Source organism: Dermatophagoides pteronyssinus, unplaced genomic scaffold, assembly GCF_027571235.1.
Source record: "Dermatophagoides pteronyssinus isolate colony J.1.1.1.1 unplaced genomic scaffold, Derpt_VIB-CSIC_2022.12 sq0022, whole genome shotgun sequence".
NCBI classification, from domain to species: Eukaryota; Metazoa; Arthropoda; class Arachnida; order Sarcoptiformes; family Pyroglyphidae; genus Dermatophagoides; species Dermatophagoides pteronyssinus.
This window is the reverse complement of record NW_027461546.1, coordinates 397,306-422,943: the sequence shown is the minus strand read 5'-3', so window position 1 is coordinate 422,943 and position 25,638 is coordinate 397,306. Positions and strand designations below refer to the sequence as shown.

The following is a 25,638-nucleotide window of genomic DNA, read 5'->3' as shown; positions in this document are numbered from 1 at the left end:
CATCAAAGTAGTGGTGGTGGTGAGCTCGCGAGCTAAGATAATATTATTATCTCCAACAACACCACTATCATTTCTTTTTGTGTTGTTTCAATGCGGTTTATTTATTTGTTTCATCAATTTTTTTTCTCTCGTAATTTTAATCATTTTTTTTTTGTTTTCCAAACGACAATATTCTGATAAATCAAATGAAACATTGATTTTTTTTGTTTGTTTTTTTAATTGATGTGAACCATTTTTAAAACAACAATAAAAAAAATGGCATCCGATGGACCGGAATTAGATCTTTATGCCGATGATATTGGTGATGAATTTTCACAGGTAAAAATTTTGGTTTGTTTGTGTATTGATTATAACTTTTTTTTGTTGAAATTTTTGAATAGGAATATGTTGATAATGATCTTTATGATGATGTTCTAACATCAAATTCTTCAGCCAAACGTAATACAAATCAAAGTAGCAGCGGTGGTGGTGGTGGTGGTAATCAGAATAATTCTTCGAACAACAATAATAATGATGATGATGATGATGATAGTCAACAACAACAACAAATAAATGGAACTGGAAATAATTCCAGCAACAATAATAACAATTCAAATTCACAGACAAATAATTCATCGGGTAATAATATTCCATCAAGTATTTTACTTGGACATGGTAATCAATCATCATCATCGTCGATGAATGAAATTACATCATCCAATCATTATGGATCATCATCAGCAATCAGTTCAAATAACTCTGCTCGACGGCCATCACTTTATGTTGGTAATCTAACATGGGTATGTTTTATGTTTTATCATTGTAATATTTATTTATTTATTTTCATATTCTTTTTTTTCACAGTGGACAACCGATGATGATATAATAAAAAGTTTAAATAGTATCAATGTTAATGATGTTACGGAGGTTAGATTTTTTGAAAATCGTGCCAATGGTCAATCAAAAGGATTTTGTACAGTTTATTTTCAATCTGAACAATCTGTTCGTACTGCATTGGAAAAAATGAAACAAACGTAAGTAAAATTTTTGTTTGTTGTTTCTATAGAAGCCATCAATGTTTTCGTTAGAAATAGTTTTGACATTTGAAACAATAAACTATTTCTTCCATAACATTGATAAATTAATATTCAGGTTGATTTAAATAGTCGATTATTCATTTTTTTACCGATATGATTTCGAAGAGCAATAACCTAACATTTTTTTTACCCAAAATCACACAGTGTAATACATAATCAATCACCAATGGTAACATTATGTAATCGACAAAATTTAAATAATTTTGAACTAAAAGCTGGTCGTAAACCTGGAATGAATGGTCAACAATCATCATCTTCGGGTAATACTGGTGGAAATTCTAATTCTAATAGTGGTAATGTTGGCGGTAGTAGTGGCGGTGGTAGTGGTGGTGGTGGCCTTCAACAACAACATCAACAATCAAATAGTCATCATCATCAGAATAATTTTTTGATGCAAAATAATCGTAATTATAATCAACAGAATTCGAATCAAATTCATCAACAATCTTCACATCGACCACCATTGATAGCGCGTCCGATGCGTCCAAGTGCACCATTATTAAGTCATCATTCGAGCACAAGCGGTAGTTCTAGTGGTGGTGCAGGTGGTCATTCACAACCACGTTTATCAATGCCACATCCAACATTATCATTTGGTAATACTGGTAGTAGTATGTTGGGTGCTGGCTCCAACCAATCCGGTAATCATCATCATCAATCATCATGGAATAATCATTTAATGTCGAATGGTCCACGTAATAATCCATTACAATCGGCCAATGCAAATGCATTGAATCCAATGTTACGATTGAATCAAGGTAATCATCGTTCACTTTCAAATCAACCATTATTAAGTGCACCAGGTAATCAATCATCGTTAGATCTTCGTTCACAATTATCATCAGGTTAGCCTAATTGAATTTCAATTTAATTGTTTATCGATTGTAAATGTTTTAAATAATTATTAGCTGGTCTTACTGGTGTACATGGCCAGATGACACAAGCTGCATTGTTTGCATCACAATCAGGATTGAATCTACCACCGGGAGCAAATGATCTATTTTCAAATCGACTTACTTCATTAGGTGTTGGACCATTCGGTCAGAATGCCGCTGCAGCTCATTCAATGTTTGGTGATCGTTCCTTAGATCCATTATCATCGATTGGTCATCATCATCATCATCACCATAATCAGATGAGTGAAGCAGAATTTGAAGAAATATTGAATAAAAATAAAAATCTATCCAACACGGTTATTTCACAAGCCGTATCCGATGCATCTTCCGGTAATGATTGAATTTTCTGATTCATGAAATTGTTAACAATTTAATGTTGTTCATCTTTTTCTTTTGCAATAATTGTATAGGCGATTATTCGGCTGCTATTGATAAACTATCGACAGCCATATCGTTGATTGAAGGTTCACGTGTATCAAAAGATGAACGCTGCAAAATAATCATATCGACATTACAAGATACACTGCAAGGTATCAAACAGAAAGCATATTCCAGTGGTGGATCAAGAAGTAAATCTGATCATCGTTTAATGCGTTCACGTTCACGTGACAGAGATGATCATCGAACTGGCGGAAGTTCGTCACATCGTGGTAGTGGTGGTAGTAGTAGAGATCGAGATCATAAAGATCGCGGAAGAGGCGGTGGTGGTGGCCGTGAGCGTTCACGATCACGTGAACGTGATTATCGAGAACGATCTAGGGATCGTTATCATGAAGATCATCGATCACATTATGAAGATCGTTATCGTGAAAAGGATCGCGATCGAGATCATCGTGGTCGACATTAATAAACAAATTTGAATTTTATTCATCAAAAATCGCCACTAAACACATCATCAATAACAACTTAATCCATCTAAACACCGATTTCATCTTTCATCATCAACACCCAACAACAACGGTCATAATCATAGTCTTAATATCATCCGGCAAAAAAATGAAAATATTTAATACTTGGCTGCATATTCGGTTTTTTTGATTTTATATTTGTATTTCCTAATAGCATCCTAATATTATGCCATCACATATTAACCATCGAGAAAAAAGTCATCAAATCATCATTATCATCGTCAGAATATTTCACTTTGTTTTCCCAAAAAAAACAAACATTTATCCAAATCATGTCCACATAATGAATGTCAAATGTAATCAATCAATCAAATAATGTTAGACGAAAAAGGAAGAGTTAATTGACTTGTTCAATGAAAAAAAATAACAAGCAACATCTGTAAATTTATCAATCATCAATGTTATACGGAAATGATGATCGATCAATCGATCGATAATCCCCACAAATACAAACAATTGTTCTAAGTAAGTAGAAAATGAATTTATTCGAACAGAAGATTCGCATTTTGAATATTTTATTACATGATTTTTTTCACGATGATAATGATGTTACTCAATTTCCTAATTTTTTAAACATATAATTATTCATGTCATGTTTTTTATTGGTTATTTTATTTCTCACTCTTTTTTTCACTTTTATCATTCAAATGCCATATGATGATGATGGACAATATTGATTTTTTTGTTGTTGTTGTTGCTGTCTATATTTCATTTATATATTTCAAAAAAAAACTACATGACATTTTAACCATCACTGATTATGATGATCATGATGATGAATTTGTCCATTTGTCAACCAAAATTATTATATAACTGATCCAAAAAAAATATGACTCTTTACAAACAAAATTATTTATTCTGATCCTTGTACATATTATCATCATCATTATATATCTCAAACGACAATCAAATCACATTTTACCTCTTTTTTCTCTATCTCTTTCACCAACTCATTTTTTTCCTTTTGATTGAAACAAAACAAAAAAAAAGATGAATGAATGTGTTTGTGTGTGTGTGTATGTTCAATGTAGATTTGATGAAATTTAAATTTTCTCAAGTTAGGAATTTTTCTTTTTTTTGTTTGTTATCATTTTTGTCAAAATTTTATTTTCGTGAACCATTCATCAAAAACAACATTTTTTCTGTCTGTTTGTTTCATCATTTTTATTTTAATATATATTACATTTCCCCCCATCACCAACAAAATTCATTCATCAATTCAACAGAAAAAAAAACATATCATTTGTTGACAAGATCTTTTTCTTTTCCTATTTATATCGATTCTCAAGATGTATCAATTATCTATTTATTCAAATTCTTGTCAAAAATTTTTTCCAGTTTCAAAAAAAAACATTACTTATGTAGGATATGTGTATAATTTGACCATGTAAAGGTGTGTGATATCTGTATAGGAGACAAGTGTGATATATTTTTTAAAAAATTTTGATTCTTTTCAGGTATTATACTAAATGATGTTTTAAAACACACACACACACGCAATGTTTGATCTCATATTTTGTTTTTTTTTATTTTAAAAATATTGATAAACTTCCTGTGATATTTTTATATAAATTACTACTTTGATAGTCCAAATGTGACCACCAAAAAAAATATTTCGTTATTGTACGAATTTAGATTGAAAAAAAATTATAATAATTTTTTTTTGGATAATAAACATGATATTTACGGTTATTACAAATAATATAAAACATTTTGTTGTGGTTGACATTTTTTGTTTTCTTTTATGATCCAAATACGATTCATTTATAAAAGGGGACAATCACCAAACAGCAATCTTGGTTTTTCATTTTTGAAAAAAATAAATAATATTTTGCAAACCAAAAACCTAAAACTAATTTGTTTTGTCAATTTAATTGAAAAAATTTAGGATTTTAGAGCGCGAGGATACCGTGGTCCAAAAAAAATTGCCCGAATTTCCAATCACATGGCTCATTCAATGGATTTTTTTGCTGTAGACATCGTTGCTGATTTGATTTGCACACACAAACATCATCATTATATATTTTTGGCATCATTTTTTTTTTGGTTTAAATTTTTCAACTTACACCCTATCTTCATATACACATAGCAGATAATTTCAACAAACAAAAAAAAATTGTTTTAAATTTTTCAAAAAAAAATGCTGATTATAATGAATACAAAAAAAAATATTAATGATTATTATAATTAATAATGATGATATATTAAAAAAAAAAATTTTCTCTTTACATTTTGTTTTGTTTGTAATTTGTTTTTAAAAATATTCATTGTTCATAAAAACAACAACAAGTGTTTTATGTTACATAATGTTTGATATGTTATTTTGTTGTTGACAATTTTCATTTTGACACTATTAGTCAAATAATAATTGATTGAAAACCGGCTGTTTATTTTGTAACATGACAAGGGTAGCTAAGTTTTTCATTAATGATTATGATGATGGCGAAGCTTGTTTTACTCTTAGTCTTTTCGTTTAAAAAATAAACTACAACAACGATCACAGCGATTTTGAAGACTTTTTTCCTTTTTTTTTGTAAGTACATTTTGTAATAGAAAAAAACAATCATCAATCAAAAAAGAAAAAAGAAATGAATGATTTTTGTCAAAGAAAACCCAAAAAAAATTTGAATCACCGAATAGGTCATGCTGTAACAAACAAACAAACCAATCAAATTGTCCATAATCAACTTGTTGCTGATGTGTTTTAGCCAGAAGGAAAAACAGCAAACAAAACGAAATGAATATGAAACGAAACAAAACTTTCCAATTCATTCAAGTATGGGTATGAACATTGAACAGCTTTCGATATGGGTGAAACATCATTCGAAACAAACAAACAAACAAAAAATGATGATGATGATTGAAAAGAACCGTTCAATTCAATATGGCCAAACAAAACCTGGTTTTGATGGTCAAAGAAAGAAAACAAGCTTGAAAAACTCTCGTTGATGATAATGATGGTCTTGGTGGTAGTAGTTGTTTCGATGATCATTTATGAAGGCATTGAACGAAAGAAAGTTGTTCAACTACTTCTTCTTCTTCTTCTTCTTGCGTAAAACAGATTGCCCAAAACAAAAATTCTCCATTCCATTCCATTTCGTTTTGTTTCATTTCAAATTTTCTTTTTTTTTCGCTTCATAACATTTCTCATTTGCAAATTGATGATGTGTTTTATTTTTATTTTTTTCGAATAAAAATTTCATTTTTTTTCAACATCATCATCATTTCAGAGAAACTTTGAATCAATTTCGGGAATTTTTTAAATGTTTAAACAAAATTGATTTGTTCAGAAACAACAAAACGAAAAAATCGCTAATGAGCAACCGGTGTTTTTGTTTTTTGTTTTTGTAATGTTTGTGCTGTGATGGTGATTTATCATTATTATCAAATTCATCGATTGGACATTCAATTTGCTTATAAAATGATGATAATCAACCGGTGACGACGGTCATTCACTTCGTATCGACTATTCGACATTGACATTGACATTCATCATCATGATGTTGATTTTTTGAATAATCAACTTGCCTAATCATCATCATCATCATGGATACAATTCTGATCGAAGATCATCGTACATTACAGGCTATTTTAGGTAAGTTTTTGTTTTGTTTGTTTTTTCTCGGTAAACAAAATGAAAAAATTTTTTCCCGAATCCAAAAATGCGGAAAGTTTCTTCAAATCGAAAAAAAACAAACAGTAAAAATGTCATGACCTTAAGACAATCAACAACGACCTTGAACTTGTTGTTGTTATTTTTCTTTAAAAAAAAAGAAATTTTATGTACCTGTTTTTTGACCCAAACATGATCAGACTTTGGCCAGACTTTCATGATCAATTCAATTCAAATTACTTTACCTCTCTAGTAGGGTCGTGATCTTTGTATTTGGCATTCCCGATCATTCATTGTTGTTGTTGTTTGACACAGATGTTTGGATCAAACAATGATTTTTTTACTGCCCATAATAATGGTTACATAAGATGTTTATTGTTTAGAAAGGTCAAATTTTTTTAAGATTTGATCGAATGAATCACAGAATGATTGGATTCATCAGAAAAAAAAACACAGATCGAGAAAATATTGATCCAATAATTGATGACAGGTGACCAATAGTCAATCATTGCAGCTGGCCATTCCCCAAAAAAACAATCCAATAACATCATAGTAGTTTTTTTTTTTTAAAGTTTGCTTACCACAGCCCTACTACAATCATCAACATCACCCATCCAACAGATTCGTATGTGTTTCGTTGGAAAATCTTTTCTTCTTCTTCTTCGTTTGGTAAAGTTCGTTCAACTTTCTCTTAAGGTTCAATGATAGTGTTCAGGTAACATTTGCTGTTCAATTGCTGTATGCGCGCACACATATATAGCCCCCGGAACAATGAATATTACCTGAATGATGATAAGGTCATCAACAATGTTTGCCTTGAAAACATTCAAATTCAATGCATGCCTTTGATTTTTGAAAGTTATCTCTCTCTCTCTCTCTCTCTCTCTCTCTCTCTCTCTCTCTCTCTCTCTCTCTCTATATGGCAGTGGTATTGACAAAAAAAAATATATACTTTAATTTCGCACATATATGCAAACTTTCAACTTTACTATCAGTCATAGTCATCAACCTAACCTAACTGAACTATGAATAGGTTAAATCCGGCTTATACATATTGTGCGGTTTATACAGTATAATAGTTACATTCACAACCAGTGTGTGTCGCTACTGTTTCAATATTTAAATATGTTTTGGCAACCTGTTTTGTTCATTTTTAAAAAATTGAAACAAAAAAAAAATAACTTTAACTGAATGATGTAAAAGTTGAAGTTATGGCATCATTGTAATGATAATCATAATCATCATGACCAAATGAATTTCTATGTAATTATATTGACCATCGAATGATGTTGTTGTATACAGAATGTTGTTCCATTTTTAGATTGTTCATCAACGATGACAATTTGTCACTTGTTTCATTGTTGATGATGATGATGGTTGATAAAATTTTTTCGGAGATCAACTTGATGATTAATCATGGTCTATATTTCTTTTAATGGTCATTTCAAAATTTATCACACATTTTTTTTGGTATGTATGAAAACATCTCATTAAAAATGTCATAAAACATTCATTTGCTGTGTTTGTCATAATCATCATCATCATCAGTTATAATCTTGTTTTTTTGATGTTAATTAATCTTTGACATTATCCGGGAAATTTTCCTGAAAAATTTTTTTCCGGAAATTTACCACAATCCAATATGATAAGATTTTTTTTTTGAATCCATCTTATATGTGTGTGTGTAAGTTTTTCTTCAGACATTCAACCAACAAGTTTGTGGTTCGAATCAGTAGATTTCACGCATCAAAAATCATTTTAATCAATCGGTTTTTTCATTGTGTTTATTTGGAAAAAATATATTTCTTTTTCTCAATTTACGCCATTCTCTTGATTTCATTGAAACACACACATACACACACCATCTCACACCTGATGTGGAATTTCGGTTGACCTAAACACCAGCCCAAACAAAACAATGTTACTTTATTTAGCCGATTTTCAATTTTGGATTTTTATTTTCGTTGGTTTTGTTTTTCTATTCCATTCATTGCAAAAACGAAAAACGATGAATGAAAGAAAAAATCGCACGAAAAATAGTCGATCACCATTCATCATTGATCAATTTGATTCCATCATCATCATCCATCGATTGATTCAAATCAGGCTATGCTCCATTTGTTCGTTTATTCGTTTATGTATTTGATAGCTAAAAGAATCTTTGCTGTTTTTTTTCACTTGAAATTTTCGTTAAAAGAAAAAAAATTATGAAAATTGATTCCATTGAATTTTTTAAAAAAAAGGAAAACAAAAATTTCACATCGATGGGAAACATTAGTTACCACATATGAATATTATATGGGCGTACTGCATAACCATCTATTCATTAGATGGTAAAGTTATTATCCATCATCATAATGTTTAATAGGTTTTTAAATTATCCCAAAATTTTGTTTCGTTCGTCGTTCGGTTTTAATGAAATAATCATAGGTGTATGGTAATAAATTTATTAGTAAGATTTTTCGTACAAATTACCTGACGGTGGCCGCCACTGCTTGTAACACAAATTGAGTAATTTATATGTGTGTTTTTTTCAAATGAATCAAGGGTACTCTGTTTAGATTGTTTGATTGAAATTATTTTTGTAAACTTTTTGAAAATTTCTTCGTAATTTTTGATTTGACAAATAAAGTTTCGTCAGTCAGTCAGTTTTTTCTGTTGACAATTTGACTTATTGGCTGATTGTGGCTGTCATTGTTTTCAAATTGTCAATTTTGGAATCGATCCAGAAAAGAAAAAATTTTTTTCATGATCCATATAGTGCACACGCGTTTTGGAATTTGATTTGATTTAATTTTTTTGTTTTGTTTTCAAATTAAAATTGACAAATAACAAAAAAAAACAAATTTAGAGTAACAACAACAGCAGCAGAAAAACTGGAACATTTTAATCAATCTTTAAACCTTTTTTTTTGATCTAGATTTTTTATTTTCGTAACCTATTGTGTGCACAAGCAATATCTTTATTTTCCTTTTTTTAATTCAATTCAATTTCTTATCAAATCAATTTTGTGTTTGCAGGATTCTATATATCCCATATAGATTTTCATTGTTTTTTTCGTTTTTGTTTCGTTTTTCTAATTAAAATCATATGATACAATGTTATTTTGAGTTATCAGAATATATATGCTTGTAGTTTTTTTCGAAGCCGGCAAAATTGTAATTAAAGTTTTCTCAATAATTACCTATTGAACTTGTAGGTGATCAAAAATTAAATCAAGTAACAAAAAAAATATCGGTGTCATATTCATCATCAACAGGGATGTTTTGTTTTGTTGAACTTTTGTCGAATGACCGAATTTCTTTTTTCCAATTTGTGATCACTTGGTGGATAAAGAATGTTTTTGCCAAATATTCGATCCAAAAAATCGATGATCGAAAAATTTTATCCACCAAAAAACGACAAACGACAAAATGTTTTTTTGGTTGACAATTTTGTTGTTGTTGTTGTTGTTGCTGTAAAGATCACTTTCCAAAGCAATGCCAAAAAAAAACTAAACAAAATTGTCATTTTTTTTCCATTTTTTTTTCTTCACTGTGACAGTGGCAATTATTTATTTGATCATTTTGTGTGTAAACGATCGATTTTCGTTTGAATTTTTTTAAACAATTTTCTGTTTTCACTTCCAACAATCATCGTCATCAAACAACAACAACAAGTATTGTCGGGTTAATTTGCGGTTTTTTTTGCTGTTGTTGTTTGATTCACATTTTTTTTCTTTCAACTTTTTCGTCGTCGTCGTCGATATTTCTGATTGATTGATTGATTGATTGTTGTTAACTTTGTAGATCAAGTGGAAACTTTTTTTTATCTTTTTCTTTTTTCTTGTTTCCAACAATTGGTTTCTATTTCAACAACAACAAAAATTGAAGAAATCTTTTTTGACTACGAAAAAAACCGGAATCAAATTTTTGATTGAAACTTTTTTGGAAATTCTCAAATTCCTCAAATTCTTCTCTTCAGTAGAATGAGTGATTCTTGTTGCAAAAGTGATGGAATCCAGAAAAAAAGCTGTCAGGATTTTTAATTTCCCTCGTTGCTGTTGTTTTGCTCTATTGAATCAGCCAAGGAACAAAAAAAAAAAAAAGATGAAACAACAACAACAAAAAATGCTGAAATTAGAAAAAAAAGAGAAAAAATAAATTCAGAATCATTCTGTTCAAACCAAAGAAAAGAAAAGAAAGAAAAGATCCAAAAAGAGAGAGAGAAATGGATAGCTCAATCCTATCAACAAGCAGACATACAGGTAAATAATAATAATAATAATGTCACTAAACATGTCAACCGAAAATGGAATAATATATTAGCTATACGAACGGCTACCACTTGGTTAATTGTATATGTGTGTGTGTGTACGTAATGAAAGTAGCAAAAAAATAGAGATAAAAAAGATTATGTCTACATTTTGAAAAGAAAAACTGATGAAGAAAAGAAAAACTTTATCTTGAAAACAAAACACTGTGACAGTTTGTTTTTTTTCGGCTTGGAAAACAAAAAAAAAGTGACCAATAGGTAGCCAACCTCGTGGCATTTTGCTTAATCCTTTGATGGACATAAAGATGAAGATGTTCGCAATGTGATAACTTTTTTAAAAATTTGTCATTTGACACTTGATCCGACTATAATCGATTTTTGTGTATGTGAAATGTGTGTGTTTTTTTGAAGAAAAGTGAATCAAGCAAAAATATTCTTTCAAAAATCAAAGATTTTTGTTGATCAAAGTTCATTCGCATCTTGTTTGTGTGTGTTCTGTTATCTGTAATTTTTCATCATCATCAATCAATCAATCAAGGTAATATGATGATTTACCCCCATGATATGAGAAAAAAAATATTCCCAAATAAATAAATTTTTCGGGTAAAATTCCTGAAAAAAGTTTAATTATTATAGATAGATTCAGATAAGAATCATGTGATATCATATTTTCTTTCAAAAATAAAAATCCTTTAATTTTGTCCAAAAATGAATGAAGGAAGTATAATTTCAAAATGAAATGTGTGTGTGTGAAAATGAAAAAATGAAAGAAAAAAAACAAATAAATTTTTCATGAGAAATTTTTTCCTCTTTTTCTTTTTAATTGATACAATCCGGAATTAGTAAATGAAAAGTAAATTCAACCTGGCTGTTTTAAATGGGATAATCATCATCACGAACATATGTACAAATCGAAATTTTTGTTTTCGCTTTCCAGTAACTCATGTTTGTTTGTTTTTTTTTGTCAAAGAATTTTTTATCTTTTTTCTTTACACCGGTTGTTATTATTAGATCTGCGTTTAGTCAGTCAGTTAGTCAGCATCTTAATTTTGCAAAAGAAAAAATTTTTGCTTATCAGATTTTCTTGTTGTCTTTTATCTGAGTTTCGTCATGAAACAAAATTCCGTTGAAAATTTGAATTTTTTTCCTCTCTTCGTTGAGATTAGATTATGAAAAAGGATTCTTTTCCGGTTTTTTTTCTGCTAAAATAATAAAGAAACGGTATCGGTAATGTTTTTTATTTGTTTGTTTTTTTACCCGTTTAAATTTACTTAAACGCATGTAAATGTAAAAAATTTGAATTTTTTAATAAAATAATTAACTTTTGGACAAAGTTGAAGTTGAAATTGTTTCATAATCATTCAAAGATGATTATCTGGTTCATGTTTTAGCACCCATTTTTTCTTGATTTCGGGTGATGATCAAAAAGTAATTTGACCCAAACAGTTTGTTGTTCGGGTTGGTTGATTTAAATCTGTTTGAATTTTTATGTATGTAAATTCTTATTCAATGATAATTGTTTTTTTTCTTGAATCATCATTGAATCAAATTTCAATCTAAAATCCACATGTTTGGCTGTTTGAACAAACATTTGTTGAAAAACAAGTGGATCCAAACAACAACAAGTGGATCTTTTCAATCATTTTGTTCTTTTGATGTAATAATTTTCTCGATGACTGAAAACTGACCGCCAATTTTTTTCACTGATGACTGTTTTCAATCATCTGCTTTTTGACATTTGTTGTCGTTGTAATGGCAACCACCATTTAAACACTAAATAATTGGTGGTTTTATGCATGAAACATTTTTCTTTGCCGAATGAAAAAAACATTTCATATCGAACAGAAAAAAATGACAATTTTCATTTGGTTTTTCCTATCGAGACATCTTTTCTTTTCTTCTAATTTGTTCATTTAATTTGGCTAATAATATTGGCCATTATCATTAGCGTCTTAATGATCACTAAAAGGTGTAATTTCTTTAACTCAAACGAACTTTGTGTCACCAAAAACGAAGATGATTTAGCAAAATTTGTCTAGACTCGTTATATTTTTGTTGTTTTTGTTTTCGAAAAAAAAATTTGTCGCAATAAATAACCATTTAGGAATCTGATCTGGTAACAAAAATCGATTCGCTGATGATGATGATGATGGTCGGTACTGATCGGTTCATCACTATCATCTTGTACCAACATTCATTAAATGATTGGGATGATAAAATTGTGTTACAGTTACCTTGTCGCTGTTGTTGTTAATCTTGTATGTTGTTAACCTGTATTCATATAACAATGATTTACATATTATTACTGAATCCTGTGAAGGTAATTTTCTCCACAAAAAAACATAATCATAACGTCTACACCAGTGATTCTCAACCAGTGTGCCGCGGCACTTTAGTGTGCCGCGAAATTCTGAAAATGCAACTGTTATATATTCAAAAATTCTAAAATTGTGCCGCGACAACAAAAAGGTTGAGAATCACTGGTCTACACACACACACATCATAATCATCATCAAATTCATGGCTATTATCATTCGGATGATTTTATCCAAAAATCTTATCCTAAATTTTAAAATTGTCAAGTAAAGTGAATTATAAGAAAAATTATTGTTATAATCTTGTGCCGGACATCATATTTTTTATGGAAAATTATCTTATGGTAGCCACTAGACGATTGGACGGGTTTTTTTTCGGGAAAAAAATTTCACATCATCAGAACAAAGATTTTCACAATTTTCGTTTTAAATGAAAAGTGTTTTTATTTGGCACCCAGTTTTCCAAAATAAAATAAAAAAAAATCGATCAATTTTTTTGGTTGTTTCGCCTGAATTGATTTTTAAACCAAAAAAAAAGAAAAGAAAAAGATTAAAAAGTTTTTCTGGCTGAATTCATTTCGTTTGATTTTTTTGGTTGTTGAAAATTCACAATTTTCATTGTGAATTGTATCGATTTATTTTTTCGATCAAAAATTTTTTTTGATTGGATTCAAATGGGAAAATAGCAAAAATAACAACAAAAACAGCAACAAGTTAGAAAGATAAACAAACATTTCCAAAAATTGACGAAAAACAATTCCATTCATTCAGCCGACTTTTAGTGGAATAAAAATCAATTAATTAATCATTGACTGATTGATTGAAATCAGATGTTCAGTAATCACCAAAGATAATCAATCAGCGAAAATTTAGGTTTTTTTTGGTGTGCGCCCACGTAATTGATTATTTTCGTATCATTTAGCGATTGGTTGGTAATTATCATCATCATCATCATTCGTTAGGCTAAGAACATTTTATGCAAATTTTTTTTTCGGGAAAAACTTTCATTTTGGATTTTGTTGAATCCACATCGACAAAATGAACGAAGAATTTTTATGGATAAAAAAATTTTGTTAGTTTCTTTAATGATAATTCGAGAGAAAATGATTTATAAACTCTTAGATTAATTAATAAATAATTAATTAATGATGTTATTAATGATAATTGTAATTTTTTTTCTTCTTCATTATCTCGTTTAGGTCGATCGGCCGATGATTTCGGTGTTGATACTACCACAATCACTGAAGATGATGATGGTGATAATGATGATATCAACAATGGTGGCATTGATAATGCTGGATTAGATTTTAGCCAATTGGAAGAATATATTAATCAGGTGGATAATGATCATCAACATCAACTTGAACAACAACAGAATGATGATACAACCAATTTGTATGATAATCGATTCACATTTGATCAATCGATAATCGATAATTTTTCTTCTTTTCTCTTTTCCTTTCTCTTTAGATATTATCAAGATGAACAACAACAACAAAATTCTATTCTAATCACTTCATCACCTGACGTTGTTGAATTAAAATCATCATCACCATTATCATCGAAATCGGCCAATTTACAACAGCAATATCATCTACAATCATATGAAACAATTACAAATTCAAATCATCAATCAGTTGTTAGTTGTTTACCGGATTCACCACCAGATTCTGGTTCAGAACCACCATTTTCACCAAAATCTACTACTAATAATAATATTACTGTTATTGCTGAACAACAACAACAACAACAATCAGATAATATGGAAGAAAATATGAAACATTTTATCAATAATGATTATTCACAACACAATAATCATCATCATCATCTGAATCACCATAATCATCATCTTAATCATCAAAATCATCATAATGTAAAGATTGAAACAACAAGCCTAAATCATCATCATCATCATCATATACCTCAATCACATCATCCACCGCCGCATCCGCAACATTCTATACATCATCCACAGCCGCTGCCGCAACATCATGAACAAATTCTTCAATCAACAACTAATCATCATCAACATCATACATTGCAACAACAACAACATCCGCAACCACCATCAGCAGCAGCAGCTATTATTCATCAACCAACAACAGCAACAACTAATACACAATTATCAATACTGGAATCACATCATCAAATGGTTACATTAGGTGTTGCAGCTGCGGCTGCTGCTGCTGCAGCCGGCAGCAATATTGTTCCATCATCATTAACTTGTCCATTAACAGTTAATTCGGTTAGTATGATACATCATAATCTTAGTTCGGTTACAACTGGTCATCATCATCATCAACATCAACAACAACAACAACAGCAATCATCGATGATTCATCAAACAAATTATCATCAACAACCGAATAATAATAATATTTATGCAAATTCACAAACATCCGCACCATCAATGATGATTGAACCAAATAATAGTTATCATCTAAGTCGTTTAACAATAACAACACCACCTGATTGTCAACATTATACAACATTAACGAATACAGTGAATCAATCGCAATCGCAAACGCAACAACCAATACAGCATTCAACACCACCACCGCCGCCGCCTCAATCAAATTTAATTGTTCCCATCACCGGTGGTACAGTTGGCCAAAATAGTGGTGGCGGTGTCGGTGTTAATGGAGGGAAAAAACGTAAAATATCTGAAACGAAAAGTAATGGTGGATCGACAACAACAACAAATATTTATATTAAACAAGAACCAAATAATGGTTTATCACCGGATTCTGGTCATCAACAACAACATGGTCTGAATGGCATCATCAATGATAATAGTAGTAATAGCAATAATAATAATAATGTACATTCAACACAACAATGTGATGATGATTTTTTAGGTGATTATGGTCCGGATAGTCAAATGTATTCATCTGATTCATTTTATCAATGTATCCGATTTACATCGTTCAATACAAATCTATCTTGTCCATTATATGATGTTAATTTTAAAGAAATGTAAGTTTAATTTTGAATTAAACTTTTTTACAATTTAAATTAATTCAATGGTTTTTCGCTTGTAAACTTTGTTTACGAAATAGACCAACAATAAATTATCGTGTGGATGCGGATAAAGGTTTTAATTTTAGTAATGCTGATGATGCATTTGTTTGTCAGAAAAAAAATCATTTTCAAGTTACTGTTCATATACAGATTGTTGCCAATCCATTCTATGTAAAAACATTATCAACAGAAATATTTCAGAAAATTGATAATTTTTATCTACATTTTTACGGAGTGAAAGTAGAATCACCAACACAAACAATAAAAGTCGAACAATCACAATCGGATAGAAGTAAAAAAGCATTTCATCCAGTACGAATTGAATTATCCTGTGATCAGGTAACAAAAATGACCGTTGGCCGATTACATTTTAGTGAAACAACATCAAATAATATGCGCAAAAAAGGTAAACCAAATCCTGATCAAAGATATTTTTATTTGGTCGTTTCACTTTGTGCACATGTTGGTGATCAAATTCATCAGATAGCAGCACAAGCATCGGAAAGAATTATTGTTCGGGTATGTATTTTTGTTTGTTTCCGAAAAATTCATTACCATTTAATGATAAATTCATTCATTTCAACAGGCATCCAATCCCGGACAATTCGAAAATGATGTTGAATTAGTTTGGCAAAAAGGTCCAATACCGGAAACAATATTTCATACGGGACGTGTCGGTATCAATACTGATCGTCCAGATGAATCGTTGGTTGTGTTTGGTAATGCAAAAGTTACCGGCAGCATAATGCAACCATCGGATAAACGTGCAAAAACCAATATCGAAGAAGTTGATACACGTGAACAATTAAAAAATGTTTCAAATATGCGTATTGTACGTTATCAATTTAAACCATCGTTTGCCAAAGAAGTTGGTATCGATCAAAATGAATTAAATGGTACTGGTATACTTGCACAAGAAGTACAACAAATTCTACCTGAAGCAGTAAAAGAAACTGGTGATATAATATTATCCGATGGTGAAATGATTGAAAATTTTCTTGTAGTAAATAAAGATCGTATATTTATGGAAAATTTAGGTGCAGTAAAAGAATTATGTAAAGTTACTGATAATTTGGAAACACGTATCGATGAATTAGAACGTATGAATACAAAATTAAGTAAATTTAATCGTTTTGATTCAATAAAATCCAATGCTAGTAGTAGTACAATTACTTGTGTTTCAAGTAATTATCGTAATAATAATAACAACAACAACAATAATAAAACAATGCGTAAAAATTCATGTCATCGAAGATCATCATCATCATCACATCATCATAAATCTTATTGTTCAAATTCATCACAACATTCAATGCCCATTAACCAGGGTTGTAATAATAGATTTTTTCAAACATTAATCATGATTCTCATCTTTATAATGGCATTTTGGTAAGTTTGAATTTGAATGTTTGATTGTTTAATCATTTAACCATTTAATTTGATCTGTTTTTTTCAATCAATCAAAATAGCCTTGCATCGATAGCAACATTGTACATATTAGAATATCATCGTCGTCATCATTCAAATATTATAAATCATCATTCATCAACATCGTTATCATCATCATCATCATTATCGTCTGATCATCATCATTATCATACACAATCATCATCATTTGATTTACCACCTTATTCAAATGTAAATAATAATAATCAGCAACAACAACAATCACCAAGCAATCCAAATTCATTTGTCGAAACAATAAATAAATCGAATCGATTGAATAAAGATCGAACACATCCTACTCATCATCCACAGCCAACAGCTATACCTGTATTAAAACCACAGGTACTTGGTGCACCAAATGGTTGTTATGATTATACATCAACAACATTATGTCCAGTTCATTGTTGTACTGATGAAAATTTTAATGTTTATCATTTGAATTCAAATATTGAACCATCAAATACTAATAATCTCAAAGATCCAAATAAATCTCATTTTATTATTGATCATAAATTTGATCTAGCAGAAGAATCAACGTCTACTGTGATCAATGAAACATTATCAGCTAATGATACAATGACAAATAATGCATCAATGATCGCAATCAATTCATCAAATTCATTGTCTAATCAATCGAAATTTAATCCAAATGAATCAAATTCATCAAACATTAATAAGAAAAAAAGAACCGATAAAGGAATTCGATCATTCACCAATGATAATGATGATGATGATGATAATAAAAACATTGATGGTAATGGTAAATATTCACATTCATCAAGTATACAAGATATTCATAGTTTAAATGATTTTCATGATTCAAAATTTCATCGTCGTCGTCGAAAACGTCGAGAAACCGGTAAATCATCTACACAGAATAATATGTATAATACATATCCGAAAAAAGATCTTACACGTATGGTCGAAATGATCAAACTTTTAGAATTGAATGCTACCATTGATTATTCATATTGTACAAAACTACATTGTACACAAGGATTTGGTAATCGTTTTCATTATACAATTCCTATTTCAAAATATATGGAATTGGAATATGTTACACTTCAATTTGAGTAAGTTTTCTTTTATTGTTGTTGCTGTTGATCATTGATTTATTAACAAATTTATTTTTTCCATTCAAAGATTAAATCAAGAAATGAAAGTTGATCATTGTGAAATGAAAGAAAAACCAGTTACATGTTCATCCGGTTATTATGGTATGGAAAATATACCACAATCATATAAAAAAACAGCCGATCATATACTATTACCGGAATCATCACCACATTGGCGTTTACCAATCGGTATCTATCAACGTAGTTCATATATATTTCGTATACTTTCACGTGATATTATTGCCGATTCTGTATGTATTCATGAATTTATTGTTTGCTTTTTTTAATGAAAAATTTTCAATGTTTGTTGTTTTCCATTAGCCATGTAATCTATCCGAATCACAGGCCGGTTCATCATTTGTGGAATATAAATTTGAATTCATAAGAAAATGTGATAAATGAATCAATGAATGAAAAAAAATTTGACCACGAAACATAAACATTGATGTTTCTGTATTATACACATAAATCACCATCACCATTAACCCAAAAAAAAAAAAAATGAATATTTTAATCAAATTTTTATTTTTTCAAAAAAAAATCCTGTTAATATTATTATATATGATGACAATCAATAAATTGAAATTTTTTCTTTCAAGTTTTCCTATTCAAGAACAAAACAAATCGAAAATTTTTTATTTTCTTGGCCGCATCCTTGATGATGATCATCATCATGATCAGTAATGGATTTTTTTTTTTGTCATCGAAAATGTGGACATATGTTATAAGAGTCGAAACTTTAAAGTTGTTGAATTTGAAAGTGAAATTTTTCAAGTATTTTTCATTTTCTGAAAGAAAATAATTGAACAATGGTAATTGAAATTATTATTTTTTTTGTTGAAAATAGAATGTTTCACCTTGTAATCACATCATTGACAGTTGATGATGACCAAATCAACCATATATAAATGTCGATGTTCATCGTCGATTGTCATCATTATTATTCTTTTAAACATTCGATTTTTGTTGTAACCACTGATTGATTGAAAAATGTTTTGGCAAATTTGTTTAGCGATCAGTTTCATAGCTGTACTGACCAATGCTCAGCAACAAGAACAAGAACAATTTCTTGGTGATTTACCCAGCTATGATCATGGTGTTAGTGGTAAAGTTTATGCAATTAATGATCGAACAATAATCCTACGAAATCTAAATTATGATGGTCAAGCACCGGATGCATTTTTCTGGATTGGAACAACAAAAAAACCCGGTGTAACCGGTCAACCAATTCCCGATGAAAATGGTTCATTAAAACCATTGAAAGGTTATCGTAATGCAAATATTACATTACAATTACCAGCAGGTAAAACGCTTCGTGATATTAAACATTTTGGTATTTGGTGTCGAGCATATCAAATTGATTTTGGTCATGTTAAAATTAATTAAAAATTAAAAAAAATTAAATTTAATTGAAAATTTGATTAATTTACAATAAAAGAAATGAATAAACATTTTAAAAAAAACTTTGTGTTATAAAAACTAAATTTTTTTTGTTGTTGTTCAATTGGAACCATATTTTTCATTCCAACTTTCATAAATACCAAGATCATCACGTGAAAAACTTGGTTTTATACGTTGTAATGCTTGTTCAAAATCCGAGAAACAAATTTCCCTGATTTCTTCTTTACCGATATCTGATAAACGATCAGTTATTTCCGATATGGATACCATTGATGCTTCACAGCATAAAATTTTTATATCTGAACCGGAAAATGATTCTGTACGCTCGGCAATACTATCAATCTGTTCATCGGTCAATGAATGTTTTTCATTTTTTAAATTATTAAACAACATTTGTTTACGAGCCATCCGATCTGGTAATGGTACATATAATCGAGCAGCAAAACGTCTTCGTACAGCTTCATCAATTTCATGTGGTCGATTTGTTGTACCGATAACCAATAAACCTTCATTCGTTTGATTCGAAAGACCATCAAATTGTGATAGAAATTCAGTTTTCATTCGTCTTGATGCTTCATGTTCGGAATCGGATCTCGATGTTAATAATGAATCAATTTCATCAATAAATATAACTGATGGTCGAAGACATCGAGCAACTTGAAACAATGTTTTCATTGTCTTTTCACCATCACCAATCCATTTGGATGTTAATGTTGATGATGTTATTGAAAAAAATGTAGCCTTAGCTTGTGATGCTATACAACGGCCAATCATTGTTTTACCAGTACCGGGTGGTCCAAACAACAAGATTCCTTTCGGTGGTGAACGCAATCCAGTAAATAGATCAGGTCGTTTTAATGGTAATATGGCAACCTGTTGAATTGTAGATTTAGCATATTCTAATCCGGCAATATTTGACCAATCAGTATTATCAAGATTGGCAATAATTTCATTTTGAATCAATTCAATCATACTCGGTTCGATTCCTTTTAATCGTTCATCGTTGATTAATGTTGAATTTGTTGATGTTGCGGCCACCATTGGATCTTTAAATGTATTCAATTTTTCTTTTCGTACATTATCGATAATTTCCTGTGCTTTTTCTTTGGGTATTTCATCATTTTGAATTTGATTGACCAAATGTATTTCCAATCCGGTTATAAATTCAGATTTTTTATTCGTAGCTACAATTTCAACTGGTGATTGATTTTTATCACTATCATCATCATCATCATAACATTCATTCAATGATTCTTTGATCACGGGCAAAGTATCAATCGGCATTAAATGATGTTCAGATTTGTTTGATTCTTGACTACTGATACTATTGCAATCACTTTGTGCGTCGCTATTACATGAACTTTGTGATGATGTTGTATTTCGTGTGAATAAAGCTCGAGTAAAACCATTTGTTTGTGTGGTCTTTTTCCTAAATAATCCCGATACTCGTGTTGGTGAACTTTTTACCATTGCTTGTCGCTGTTGTTGTTGAATTTGATTCGAATAAGCTAGCAAATAAAAATCGGAAAATTAGGAATTGCAAAAAATGAAAATTCTAATAAAAACTTACGTCGAATGTTTTTTGAATCGGAATCATCATTCATATCATCATTGTTCGGTTCTGGTGAATTATCATTGGATTCATCTTCTACCAATAATGATATTAATCGTTCACGATTAAATTTACGAAATTTTTCAGAAATTTCTTTCATTTTATCAAAAGATTTATTACGTACTAAATCACCATTATCAAGTTTCTTTTTCAATGTACTTCGCCATTTATCTATCGAAAAATCATCACGTTCATGACATTCATGTTGAACAATTTCAAATGATGAATCAATAAATGTATTCAATCCGGTTTTCTTATCGATTTCCGATGAATATTCACGTAGTAAATCTTTTAAACGTTCATTATATGAAGCCGATGGCAACAATCGTTGTGATGCAACAAGTTGTATTAATTGATTACGAATTTGATCACAATTTCTTTGTGATTCAGAATTTAATTCACATTCTAAAGCATAACGATATTCTAATTCAAAATCCATTTTGCAAAAAGAGAAATCAAATCAAATTTAATTGTCGAAAAAATTATAATTACGCGCTTCAAACTAATCGAATCGAAAGAACCAAAACAACAACAATCACATGGATATCGCGATACAATCGATATTGATGAGCGATATTTTTTTCTTTGTTCAATTCAAATGGTGTTGACAGGAAATAGATTTTCTTCGTTTCCAAAAAAAAAAAATTGATTTCAAAATTAAGCTGTCAAAATTATTGAATTTATTGAATTGGAATAACAATTGTCATCATCAAATGGAAATTTTCATTATTGAACGATAATAATTTTTGATCAAATAATTCAATTTACCAATTTAATCCTGTTTTTAGACAATCAAGTTTGATGAATGAAAATATGACTGACAATTGGGGCAAACAAGTCAATTGATTATTCCCAAAATGATGTTTTGTTTTGTCTGTCTGTGTCTGTTTGCCTATGATATTTGATATTTGTTTGACGTTAAACATTTTCCCAAAAAAAAAATTGAATCAAAATGATCAACAACAATTCAACAATGATGATGATGATCAGTTTATCAACCAGACAGACAGCCATTTCAAACTAAACATTTTTATGATCAAACGAACCAGCCAAACCCAAAAAAAAGACCAAAAATACCAGATCCAGTCAAATGGAACACACTCGACTCAAAACTCTGGTACGTATCCTGTGAAAACAAAAACAATCGTTATTTATGTTGTTTTGACCAATGTTTTTTTTCTTCTAGCCATATGACCTATACCGAACATATGCCCAATGGTTGGTTGTTTCACCCAAATATTGTTTGGAAAAAAAATAGTTTGCCCATTTGCCCAACATTTGAACAACATCAACAAAACCGAATGAGGTTCATCATCATCATCATTGTCATCATCTGTCTCGGTCTGTAGTTTTTAAGTATCCTGTACCGTTACACGATTGGAAACATACTGGAAACGCGTTCCAACAACAACAACAAGTAAAAGTAAGTAAAAAAAAGATTATCTTGGCACGATTTTCATAATAATCATCAGTCATTTATATATTAAGCATCAAACAAAGCTTAGTTTAGTTGAATTTATGCAAAATGATCTATTGGTGGAGGGGAGAGATCCAAATCAAAAAAACAATTTCCTTGCTTGCTTGTTTGATAAATAACTGTGTTCACTGTGTGTTCTGTAATTTGAAACTTTTTCACTGTTATGTTTAGGTTGTTGTTTCTGGCCTGCGAAATGGCACGTGTTTAGTTCTGTATGTCATTTATTCATTCATTATTATTTAATATCTATGCGGTTCGTTCTATTGAATTATCATTTTGGTAGTTTTTTTTTGCTTATCTCTCGCTGTATGGATGGTAATGGAACTTTTTTTTTGCCGACCAATTCCACCCTGAAAGCTTGTCACACACACACATAACTATGGATTTTTGGTTACGCTAGAATTACACGCGTATTTCACGTTAAAGCTTGCTTTTAGTTTAGTTCGAGATGGACAAATTTGTTCGTTAGTTTTTTAAAAAAGGGCGTATATATTCATTTGTAAATGATGATAATAACGATGTTACCCTGTAACATTCGATGTAAATTTTCATTGGAAAAAAATTTTCTTTCACTCGACCCATGTTTGCAGATTATCTTCCTGATGATCATCATTAAAATGATGATTATTATCCAGTTTACGTTTGCGTGTTTCCCAAAAAAAAAAAGTAAAAGTATAAAAGTTTCTACCTGGAAAAAAAACAAAACTTATGAATATATAAAAACTAACCAGGTGTGTTTGTTAGTTAGTTACATTCGAAAAAAAAAATCATTTCCAATTACCTAGGAATAAAATAAAAATAATAATTATATAAACATTATAAATAAATAAATAGGTAGATAGAAAACAAAAACAACAACAACAAAGTTACATGCATAGTTTGCATCATCATTTTGATGGAAAAACTTGATGTTTGATAGGTATTACACAAAATGTCCAGCTTACTAAGCTGGACTGATTCTGATTTTCTGAATTGCCATGATTCTCTCACTCTCTCTTGACATTTTTCCAAAATCCGATCAAATTCATTCCGATTTTTTATGTCTTGTTTTGTTTTGTTTTTCCCTTAAAACTGATTAGATAATCTGATTCATTGAATGATACAGGAATTTTTTCAAATGAATTTTTTCAAAGTTTTTTAAAAACTTTTTTGTTTTTTTGTTTGTTTGAAAAGTCCTTAGAGTCCAATTAATCGAATGACATTTCAAAAATTCTCAATCTCTCTTTATCTCGATTTCATTTTAATTCATTTCAATCTGCAGAATTACATTTGTCCAAGGAAAAATATTTCTGATGATAATGATAATGTTCAAAAAATGTTGTGTTTAATTAGCCAAAGACATTAACACAAACATTGGATTATCCATGAATGACATTTATGACAAAAGACAATCGATGGACTGAAATGAATGAATGAAAAAAAGGGTTAAATTTTTTTTCATTCACTTTTTCCATGTCGAAATCAAACATATAAATTACTATGTGTCAAGAAAATGAAAATGACAAATTCATAATGTGTTAGGTCATCATCATCATAATTAATATTGAACCAAACAACAAAAAAAAAACAAAGTTACAGAACTGAACTGAATGAATGATGATGATACAACTTAATATTTTTCTGTTGTTTTTTCAATGGATAATTTTTCATTGTGTGTAACTTGTGTAGATTCTTTGTTGTTATTTGGAACACACAAACACACACACATATGTCACATAGGAAAATGGTCGCTATTTGTTTGGCTGGCTGGTTGATTATACTGCCCAGTTTCTGCCCAGTATAATTTATCTTCAATAAAAAAAGATGTCATATTTTTGTGTTTGATGATTAATTAATTGTTGTTAGTCATTTTTTTTTGGTGTGGGGGTTTTTTCTTCTTGCTTGTTTATTATGCAATCCAATCTAATTATCATTATTTAGAAATTGAACAGCAAAACACAGGAATCCTGTAGAATGTTCAATGGTTATCGATTATCATCATTTTTCTTTTCAGAAAATTTTCCCAAATCTATTAATAACTTTAATGAAACTTAGTTTGTTTGACCCTTCCAAAGCAACTAACCAAACTGAATTTTTTTACCAAAAAAGAAAAAATCCAGGTCAGATTCGATCATAAAACCTTTCTGAAAAGAAAATATTGTTATATGATGTTTGCCTTTGGTTTTTTGTAACAAGATTATAAAAAATTTCTGTTCTGTTCTTTCTTGATGATTATAATGATGACACTTGGATTTTTTTTTGGGAAAAGTAAAACATTAATGTTGAATGGTGTGACATGAAAGTTTTATGATGATGATAGTGTTTCAAGAATGACAAAGTTCGATCGAGAGATTATCATATAGTTTATGAAAATGGCGACTGTAAATAGAGAGAGAAACCAAAAATTTATGATTATCATCCACCAGAATATTGTTTGGTGATTTTGTTTCAGCTGTTTTCGTTTTTTGGCCACATTTTCTTTCTTTTTTGTCGATAATTTCGATGATAATAAAAAATTGGTTCAA

At 29.8% G+C, this 25,638-nt stretch overlaps 5 protein-coding genes across 6 annotated transcripts in view; 4 read left to right on the top strand and 1 right to left on the bottom strand.

Annotated features, from left to right (window-relative positions):
• The first annotated feature begins 31 nt into the window (after positions 1 to 31).
• LOC113790258 (cleavage and polyadenylation specificity factor subunit 6-like) lies at positions 32 to 3,247 on the top strand. Its single transcript, XM_027339897.2, has 6 exons — positions 32 to 318; positions 381 to 779; positions 844 to 1,013; positions 1,221 to 1,921; positions 1,985 to 2,302; positions 2,383 to 3,247. Exons 1-6 carry the CDS (start codon positions 256 to 258, stop codon positions 2,817 to 2,819), a joined length of 2,088 nt encoding a protein of 695 aa, XP_027195698.1. The 5' UTR covers positions 32 to 255; the 3' UTR covers positions 2,820 to 3,247.
• A 2,888-nt stretch (positions 3,248 to 6,135) lies between these two features.
• Positions 6,136 to 19,242, top strand: LOC113790989 (uncharacterized). Of its 2 annotated transcripts, none has more exons than XM_027340702.2 (8): positions 6,136 to 6,475; positions 14,262 to 14,457; positions 14,533 to 16,038; positions 16,122 to 16,602; positions 16,670 to 17,472; positions 17,553 to 18,602; positions 18,673 to 18,895; positions 18,966 to 19,242. In XM_027340702.2, the coding sequence occupies exons 1-8, from the start codon at positions 6,427 to 6,429 to the stop codon at positions 19,044 to 19,046; spliced, it is 4,389 nt and encodes a 1,462-aa protein (XP_027196503.2). In that variant the 5' UTR covers positions 6,136 to 6,426; the 3' UTR covers positions 19,047 to 19,242. The 2 variants fall into 2 exon arrangements, with proteins under 2 accessions (XP_027196503.2, XP_075679122.1); XM_075823007.1 differs by lacking the exon at positions 6,136 to 6,475 and adding an exon at positions 14,057 to 14,134.
• Positions 19,243 to 19,553: 311 nt separating this feature from the next.
• LOC113794132 (protein Skeletor, isoforms B/C-like) lies at positions 19,554 to 20,107 on the top strand. The gene has a single exon (XM_027344220.2). The coding sequence runs from the start codon at positions 19,635 to 19,637 to the stop codon at positions 20,028 to 20,030; it is 396 nt and encodes a 131-aa protein (XP_027200021.2). The 5' UTR covers positions 19,554 to 19,634; the 3' UTR covers positions 20,031 to 20,107.
• On the bottom strand, positions 20,027 to 22,151 carry LOC113790991 (uncharacterized). Its single transcript, XM_027340703.2, has 2 exons — positions 21,616 to 22,151; positions 20,027 to 21,553 (listed from the first exon to the last, which is right to left on the bottom strand). Exons 1-2 carry the CDS (start codon positions 22,094 to 22,096, stop codon positions 20,145 to 20,147), a joined length of 1,890 nt encoding a protein of 629 aa, XP_027196504.2. The 5' UTR covers positions 22,097 to 22,151; the 3' UTR covers positions 20,027 to 20,144.
• A 345-nt stretch (positions 22,152 to 22,496) lies between these two features.
• LOC113799773 (uncharacterized) overlaps positions 22,497 to 25,638 on the top strand; it is a 52,873-nt gene continuing 49,731 nt past the window's right edge. Inside the window, exons 1-2 of the mRNA XM_075822958.1 lie at positions 22,497 to 22,774; positions 22,844 to 23,080. The gene's annotated coding sequence lies outside the window, so the exon portion shown is untranslated. The remainder of the gene's footprint in view (positions 22,775 to 22,843; positions 23,081 to 25,638) is intronic.

Coding starts and splice junctions, on each gene's coding strand:
- LOC113794132 (XM_027344220.2), top strand. CDS start 19,635: ATGTTTTGGCAAATTTGTTTAGCGATCAGTTTCATAGCTGTACTGACC.
- LOC113790258 (XM_027339897.2), top strand. CDS start 256: ATGGCATCCGATGGACCGGAATTAGATCTTTATGCCGATGATATTGGT. Junction 1,014..1,220: donor TTGGAAAAAATGAAACAAAC/GTAAGTAAAATT, acceptor AAAATCACACAG/TGTAATACATAATCAATCAC. Junction 1,922..1,984: donor TCGTTCACAATTATCATCAG/GTTAGCCTAATT, acceptor AATAATTATTAG/CTGGTCTTACTGGTGTACAT.
- LOC113790989 (XM_027340702.2), top strand. CDS start 6,427: ATGGATACAATTCTGATCGAAGATCATCGTACATTACAGGCTATTTTA. Junction 14,458..14,532: donor AATGATGATACAACCAATTT/GTATGATAATCG, acceptor CTTTCTCTTTAG/ATATTATCAAGATGAACAAC. Junction 18,603..18,672: donor TATGTTACACTTCAATTTGA/GTAAGTTTTCTT, acceptor TTCCATTCAAAG/ATTAAATCAAGAAATGAAAG.
- LOC113790991 (XM_027340703.2), bottom strand. CDS start 22,096: ATGGATTTTGAATTAGAATATCGTTATGCTTTAGAATGTGAATTAAAT. Junction 21,554..21,615: donor CGATTCAAAAAACATTCGAC/GTAAGTTTTTAT, acceptor TTTATTTGCTAG/CTTATTCGAATCAAATTCAA.